Here is a 7,908-nt window from a genome sequence, read left to right as displayed (position 1 = left end):
AGACTTTGGGGGTGGAGCCAGGAGACATTGGGGTGGAGCCAAGATCAAGGCTGTGACAAGCATAATTGAACTCCATCAACATTTAAAGGGACGGCACACCTTTTCAATGCCTTCCTTCCATAGGAAATAATGAAGGATAGGGGCACCTTCTTTGGGGGCTCATAGAATTGGACCCCCTGGTCCAATCGTTTTGAAACTTAGGGGATATTTTGGGGAGAGGCACTAAATGCTGTACTGAAAATTTGGTGCCTCTACCTCAAAAAACAGCCCCCCCAGAGCCCCAGATACCCGTGGATCAATTCTCCATGATTTTCTATGGGAATAAATCTCCATAGGGAATAACAGAGTTCCCAGCAAACATTTCCCTCCCCTCCCCCCGCTTTCTGATGACCCTGAAGCCGGGGGAGGGCCTCAAAATCGAGAGATCCCCTGCCCCCACCTGGGGATTGGCAACCCTAGGGGGCTCCTCAGTGCCCCACATGACCGCCCCCCCCCGCTCCTCCTCTGCTTGCCGCAGCTGTTAACCCCTCCCACACACACACACACACACACACACTCAGAGGCTCCAGGCTTTCTGCTGTCATGAAGGTTTATTGTCTGGGGGGCCCCTAGGAGGGCTGATGGGAATGGGGGGGCACTACGGTGGGGTGGGCTTGGGAGGAGAGTGGCAGGGGCAGCAGTAGAACAGGGCGTCGTTGAGGGCCGTCTCATCGGCCTGCTCCTGAGGATTCTGCACCTTGGTGCGGATGCCGCAGATCACGTGGCCGTGGAGGCACTTGTTGCTCCAGCCCCCGAGGAGGCCCTCGGCCAGCCCGTCTCCCACCAGGGGGTGGCTGGAGGAGGAGCAGGTGAAGAGGACGTTGGTGACGGCCATCTTGTCAGGGGAGGCTGCTTCTTGCTGGGTCCGCAGGGCAAAGGAGTCCAGGTAGCCGGTGGGGCAGAGGCGAGTGGTGGTCCAGGCTCCCCACCTGAAGGACAAGCAGAAAGGAAGCAGAGCAGGAGGAGGTGAACTTGCAGCCTGGTTGCCAGGAATGCCTCTCTTGCTACCCTTGAGGCCAGGCCGTGGGGAAGAGGGGGGTTCAGGAATGGCCTCCTGTCCTGAGTGGCAGCTCTTGAATGAAGCCCCTGAAGGCGATGGAAGAAGGGGACCCTCCAAGGCAGAGGACGACTCCACCCGCCTGCAGAAGGGCCTGGGGTGGGGGGGCATCCCCATAAACCCAAGCACAGACTTTGCCTTTTATGCCAGTGCTGGGGGCGGTCATAGAATCATAGAATCATGGAGTTGGAAGGGACCTCTAGGATCATCTAGTCCAACCCCTGCACAATGCAGGAAACTCACAAACACCTCCCCCTAAATTCACAGGATCTTCATTGCTGGCCATCTAGCCTCTGCTTAAAGATCTCCAAGGAAGGAGAGCCCACCACCTCCCAAGGAGGAAGCCTGTTCCACTGAGGAATCGCTCTAACAGTCATAGAACCTAGAGTTGGAAGGGATCTCCAGGGTCATCTAGTCCAACCCCCTGCACAATTCAGGGAACTCACAAACACCTCCCCCTAAACTCACAGGATTTTCATTGCTGTCAGGTGGCCATCATGGCTCTGTTTCAAAACATCCAAGGAAAGAGAGCCCACCACCTCCCAAGGAGGAAGCCTGTTCCACTGAGGAATCACTCTAATGGTCAGGAAGTTCTTCCTAATGTTGAGCCAGAAACTTTTTTGATTTAATTTCAACCCATTGGTTCTGGTCTTACCTTCCGGGACCACAGAAAACAATTCCACACCATCCTCTCTATGACAGCCCTTCAAGTACCTGAAGATGGTGATCCTATCACCTCTCAGCCGCCTCCTCTCCAGGCTAAACATCCCCAGCTCCTTCGACCTTTCCTCATAGGACTTGGTCTCCAGACCTCTCACCATCTTTGTTGCCCTCCTCTGGACCCCTTCCAGCTTGTCTATGTTCTTCTTAAAATGTGGTGCCCAAAACTGAACACAATACTGACTGTCATGCAGAGCAGACTGATTAGAAAGGGCTAGTTAAGAGCCCAGCAAGACAGGTGAAGCTGAAACAGGGCAGGGGGCAGAGGGCAAAGAGAGATTTGATTCCTCGGCCAAACCACTTGAGAGTCAGGAGATCTCTCTGAATCGGGTCTCTTGCAGTGCCTGAGCCCAGCAGTGCTGGAAGCATTTCCTCTTCGACCAGTTCTGACACCAGAGGGCAGAGAGCTTGTGAGAAAATGCTGGCATTCCCCGGGCACAGGAAGGTTGGGCCGGAACCCCAGCCCAGTGGCTGGCGGCAGCAGCCCCTGTTAAAGAAGGGCCAGACAGTCCATGGGAAAGGAAACCCTGGAGGCCACAGCCCCTCTGAGTGTGGCTGCCCAGGCAAGGCTCAGCAGAAAGTAGCTCAGTGTTTTTACACAGCCTTTCCCCGGGGTTGGGGGAAGGGACTCTTCCAATGTAAGTGGTGAAGCTCCTTTCTAAAGCCATCTATGCTCTTGCATGGTGGACTGGGCTTAGCTCATACACCCGGCTGGGAAATGGTAGAACAGGAGAAGGAGCGAGGCCGCAGTTTCCATACACGTCGAATCCTAGAGTGGGAAGGGACCTCCAGGGTCATCAAGTCCAACCTCCTGCACAACACAGGAAACTCACAAACACTTCCCCCTCAATTCATGAAGCTGCCTTCTACTGACTCACACCTTTCTGGGGTCCTTCCAGTCAGACTGGCAGCAGCTCTCCCTGCAGGGGCTCAAACAGAAAAGGGTCTCCCTCATCCCCTCCTGCCTGGCCCTTGTAGCTGGAGACTGAACCCGGCACCACCTGCATGCCAAGCAGAGGCTCCAGAGCAGAGCCCTGGCCCTTCCAGCCCTTGCCTGATCTTGTGAAGACAGGTGGCCGGCTCAAGACCATTTGGCCAGGTGAGGTCCCCCGTGGTCTGTGTTTCCTCTCCACCCCTGGCAGCCAGCTAGGTTTCCTCGTGTGAGGGTGACAGTTCCTGGAGAAGGTTTCCTCTTAGCTGGATGAGAGAAAGGAATTCGTCCTCGAATTGTGTTGTGCCTGTAATGGACTCTCCAATTGACTGGGAGGCTTTCTCCTTGTTGCCTGAAGTTTGGAAGGTGGGACCCTGGGGCTTTGGGCAACAGCATCTGCCAATTTCATTCCGGTTGCTTGGGAGACAAACCAAAAATACATCTGGGAACGTGTTTGTCATTGAGACCAGGGCAAATGTCATGCAGATATATTAACAGCTCGAAACACCTGATCTAATGATGAGACGGAGGAATCTAAAGTTGAAAGGAGCAAAACAAGCTGAATGCAAACATTCCAGGCGCTCCCCTCAGAATCTGCCAGCGACACGCCACCTGCCACCATTGGCAGCTTTTTGAATTCCTTCCAAAATGAGACTCTCCGGGTGCTGCTCTCACAAGTGCTGAATAACACTCTCCTTTCAGTCCTCTTTAGGGAACATTCGCAAGTGGATTTTGCTGTTTCACACAGGAAAATCCAGTTGCAAAGTGCACTGAAAGTGGATTGGAAGTGCGTTATTTCCTGTGTGCAGGGATGGCGCCCCCTCGCCCACCATAGCCGCTTCCTGACCTTGGTGAAGTTGGGAAGACGGCGTGTGTGTTCAGAGCCGCCTTTGAGCTTGCCCGCTGTCTTTTCGCCCTGACCGAGGCTTGGGGTGGGGGCTGCCCAGCCCTCTCCTATTTCAGAGGGGCTGGGAAGAGGTCTTTCCAGCTCCCTTTGAAGCGGGAGAGGGCCGAGCACAGGGCTGGGCCAAGCACATGGGGCCTGATGATGTCACTTCCGGTGACATCATCAGGCCGCACGCAGAAACTTGGAGGGGGAGAGAGGTGCAGGTTTCAGCCTGGGGTGCTAGTGCCAGGCCTGCATGTGTGCTATTGTCGCTTCCAAGATGGCTCCAGACATGCATGGAGCCTGCGACGCGTGCCCTTTGAGCCATCTTGAAACAGCCATTCCTCCCACTGCTGCCATGTTGGGGGTTGGGAGGGGTCCTACTCAGAAGGGTCAAAGACTGAAGTCGAGTTCCCCCACTCAGCTTCCTGACCACAGCAGAGAAAGGGTCCCGCAGCAAAGGAACGTTTCCCTCCTTCCACTCCACCGCCTGCTTCTCCATCAGATGGGGAGGGGTCTGGACACCAGGTCCTATGAGGAAAGGCTGAAGGAGCTGGGGAGGTTTAGCCTGGAGAGGAAGCGGCTGAGAGGTGATAGGATCACCATCTTCAAGTCCTTGAAGGGCTGTCATACAGGGGATGGTGTGGGATTGTTTTCTGTGGCCCCTGAAGGTCGGACCAGAACCAGTGGGTTGAAATTAAATCAAAAGAGTTTCCGACTCAACATTAGGTGACAGGATCACCATCTTCAAGTCCTTGAAGGGCTGTCATGTAGAGGATGGGGTGGAATTGTTTTCTGTGGCCCCGGAAGGTAGGACCAGAACCAATGGGTTGAAATTAAATCAAAAGAAGATCCTGTTAATTTAGGGGCAGGCATTTGTGAGTTTCCTGCAGTGTGCAGGGGGTTGGACTAGATATCCCTAGAGGCCCCTTCCAACTCTAGGATTCTAGGATTCTATGACTGTTAGAGCAGTTTCTCAGTGGAACAGGCTTCCTCGGGAGGTGGTGGGCTCTCCTTCCTTGGAGGTTTTTCAACAGAGGCTAGATGGCCATCTGACAGCAATGAGGATCCTGTGAATTTAGGGGAAGGCGTTTGTGAGTTTCCTGCATTGTGCAGGGGGTTGGATTAGATGACCCTGGAGGTCCCTTCCAACTCTAGGATTCTTTAGGAGGTGGTGGGCTCTCCTTCCTTGGAGGTTTCTAAACAGAGGCTAGATGGCCATCTGATGGCAATGAAGATCCTGTGAATTTAGGGGGAGGTGTTTGTGGGTTTCATGCGTTGTGCAGGGGGTTGAACTAGATGTCCCTAGAGGTCCCTTCCAACTCTAGGATTCTATGACTGTTAGAGCGGTTCCTCAGTGGAACAGGCTTCCTTGGGAGGTGGTGGGCTCTCCTTCCTTGGAGGTCTTTAAACAGAGGCTAGATGGCCATCTGATGGCAATGAAGATCCTGTGAATTTAGGGGGAGGAGTTTGTGAGTTTCCTGCATTGTGCAGGGGGTTGGACTAGATGTCCCTAGAGGTCCCTTCCAACTCTAGGATTCTATGACTGTTAGAGCGGTTCCTCAGTGGAACAGGCTTCCTTGGGAGGTGGTGGGCTCTCCTTCCTTGGAGGTCTTTAAACAGGCTAGATGGCCATCTGACAGCAATGAAGATCCTGTGAGTTTAGGGGGAGGTGTTTGTGAGTTTCCTGCATTGCGCAGGGGGTTGGACTAGATGACCCTGGAGGTCCCTTCCAACTCTAGGATTTGATGATTCTATGACTGTTAGAGCGATTCCTCAGTGGAACAGTCTTCCTCCTCGGAAGGTGGTGGACTCTCCTTCCTTGGAGGTTTTTCAACAGAGGCTAGATGGCCATCTGACAGTGATGAAGATCCTGTGAATTTAGGGAGAGGTATTTGTGAGTTTCCTGCATTGTGCAGGGGGTTGGACTAGATGACCCTGGAGGTCCCTGCCAACTCTGATTCTTTGGGAGGTGGTGGAGTCTCCTTCCTTGGAGGTTTTTGAAAGGAGGCTAAATGGCCATCTGACAGCAGTGAGGATCCTGTGAATTTAGGGGGAGGTGTTTGTGAGTTTCCTGCATTGTGCAGGGGGTTGGACTAGATGACCCTGGAGGTCCCTGCCAACTCTGATTCTTTGGGAGGTGGTGGAGTCTCCTTCCTTGGAGGTTTTTGAAAGGAGACTAAATGGCCATCTGACAGCAGTGAGGATCCTGTGAATTTAGGGGGAGGTGTTTGTGAGTTTCCTGCATTGTGCAGGGGGTTGGACTAGATGACCCTGGAGGTCCCTTCCAACTCTAGGATTCTGTGATTCTATGATCAGGCAGGAAATGAAGCCCCGTGACTGACGCTGCAGAAGAAGCCGGAGCAGATCAGTGCAGGCGATGGAGCCCAGCGCTGGGACACCCTCTCTTGCCTCTGTGCACATCGCCTGGGTCGCCCCCCTTGGAGAGAGAAGGAGCCCCGCTGACTCTGCAAAGGGAAGAAGGAGCTACTCACGGCCCAACAGTCGATGTGATGCTGGACATATCCGAGCAGCGCAGCTTGATCCCATTCACTCCTGTCTTGTCTGTGCCGTTGGCTGGTGAATGGACCTTTAAGGGAGAAATGAGAGACCAGGTGGGGGGGAGGTGGACAGAGTGCGGACGGCACAAGCCCCTCAGGCCATCGCAAGGCCACTTCAGCCGCTGGTCCGAAGGCCACTGGGCAGGTGGTGCTGCTCTGCCAAGACCACCAAGGTGAGGGGTGGGCTCTGTGTGCCACTCTTCACGCCCCTTCTCCTCCCCCATCCCCAGCTCTGTGTCCTGACATGGAGAGGGGCAGCTGGATTAAGAAAGCTGGCAGGGGTCTAGAGACCATCCTGTTCGAGCCCCCTCCGCCACACACACAACCTAAAGCAACCTCCAAGGGAGGAGGAAGAGCCTTCAAGACCTCTGGCCAACCAGTCCCACCACTGAGTTGTTAAAAGCTTCTTTCTACCGTCCAGCAGACTAGCCTGCCCCTGCTGCCTTTTCTCCTCTCCTCACCCCCCCTCCCCTCATGAAGCAAAGGCCGGTTTTCACTCCCTTCTTTTCTCAGGCCTCTTTCCCCTCAGCGCCTCTTCTTCACCTCCCAGGAACCCTGAAGTTGCAGCCCAGGGTCAGAGGTCAGCCCTGCTGGCCTGAAGGGGGCTTTCCCTAAGGAGCCCCGCTGAGCCTTCAGGACATGGCCCAGGAGTCAGGAGGTGCCCCCCCACTCCGGAGAGCCAGTTTGGTGTAGTGGTGAAGTGTGCGGACTCTTATCTGGGAGAGCCGGGTTTGATTCCCCACCCCTCCACTTGCACCTGCTGGAATGGCCTTGGGTCAGCCAGAGCTCTCTTATCTGGGAGAACCGGGTTTGATTCCCCCCTCCTCCACTTGCACCTGCTGGAATGGCCTTGGGTCTGGCAGAGGTTGTCCTTGAAAGGGCAGCTGCTGTGAGAGCCCTCTCAATCCCACCCACCTCACAGGGTGTCTGTTGTGGGGGAGGATGGGAAAGGAGATTGTGAGCCACTCTGAGACTCTTTGGAGTGGAGGGCGGGATATAAATCCAATATCTTCTTCTTCTCCTTGCCCCCCCCCTCTTTGCTGCCATCTGAGCCCCCCCACACCTACCTGCAGCTTGAAACCATTGGCACAGGTGCCTTCTGGGCAGAACTCTGGCCTTCCCCAGACCCCCCGAGGGCCTCCATTAGAAACACTGATCCCCTGCTTCTCCTTTAGGAGCCTCCTGGCCTTTGCTGGGTGCTCCAAAGCCCCTGAGAGGCTGAGGAGAAGGCAGAACATGAGGCCTTTGCGGGGAGGCATGGTCTCCGGCCACTCCAGCCTCTGTGTCCAGCTGGACAGTGTGTTCCTCATGTCTCTGGCCAGCAACGCCCACTGTTCCTGATGGCCAAACAGAGACCTTATCTCCCTGGCTGAGGTCAAGGCAACTCGGGCACCCTGACCACCAGCCCTGGAGGGACACGAAGGAAGGCTCCCAAGAGGCTGCAGCCGCCCTCCCACAGAGGCAACCCAGCAGGGCGAGAGGCATCCCGTGCACATGGTTGATAGTGGGTCCCCACCCCCATCCCGGCTGCCCTGCCCACCCCACCGTGGCTGGAGGGGTGCAAAAGAAGACAGAAGCAGAGATGGAATCCCCCCCAGCGGGAGGTCCCGGAGGGGTCTCTCAGTGCAGGGAGAGGTTTCCTGAATTGCTTTCCAAAGGCCAGGCAGCCTGAATGCCAAGTGGCATTTCTGGTGGCCACGTTTGTGGAGTGACA

General features: G+C 55.2%; 1 protein-coding gene across 1 annotated transcript; it reads right to left on the bottom strand.

The window, feature by feature from the left end:
- Positions 1-571: 571 nt before the first annotated feature.
- Positions 572-7,502, bottom strand: LOC132589294 (vitelline membrane outer layer protein 1-like). The gene is made up of 3 exons (XM_060262002.1): positions 7,262-7,502; positions 6,129-6,223; positions 572-968 (listed from the first exon to the last, which is right to left on the bottom strand). The coding sequence occupies exons 1-3, from the start codon at positions 7,451-7,453 to the stop codon at positions 638-640; spliced, it is 618 nt and encodes a 205-aa protein (XP_060117985.1). The 5' UTR covers positions 7,454-7,502; the 3' UTR covers positions 572-637.
- Positions 7,503-7,908: the final 406 nt, after the last annotated feature.

Source organism: Heteronotia binoei, chromosome 21 (genome assembly GCF_032191835.1).
Source record: "Heteronotia binoei isolate CCM8104 ecotype False Entrance Well chromosome 21, APGP_CSIRO_Hbin_v1, whole genome shotgun sequence".
Taxonomy (NCBI): domain Eukaryota; kingdom Metazoa; phylum Chordata; class Lepidosauria; order Squamata; family Gekkonidae; genus Heteronotia; species Heteronotia binoei.
The sequence above is the reverse complement of the archived record's forward strand: the minus strand, read 5'-3'. Positions and strand labels throughout refer to the sequence as shown.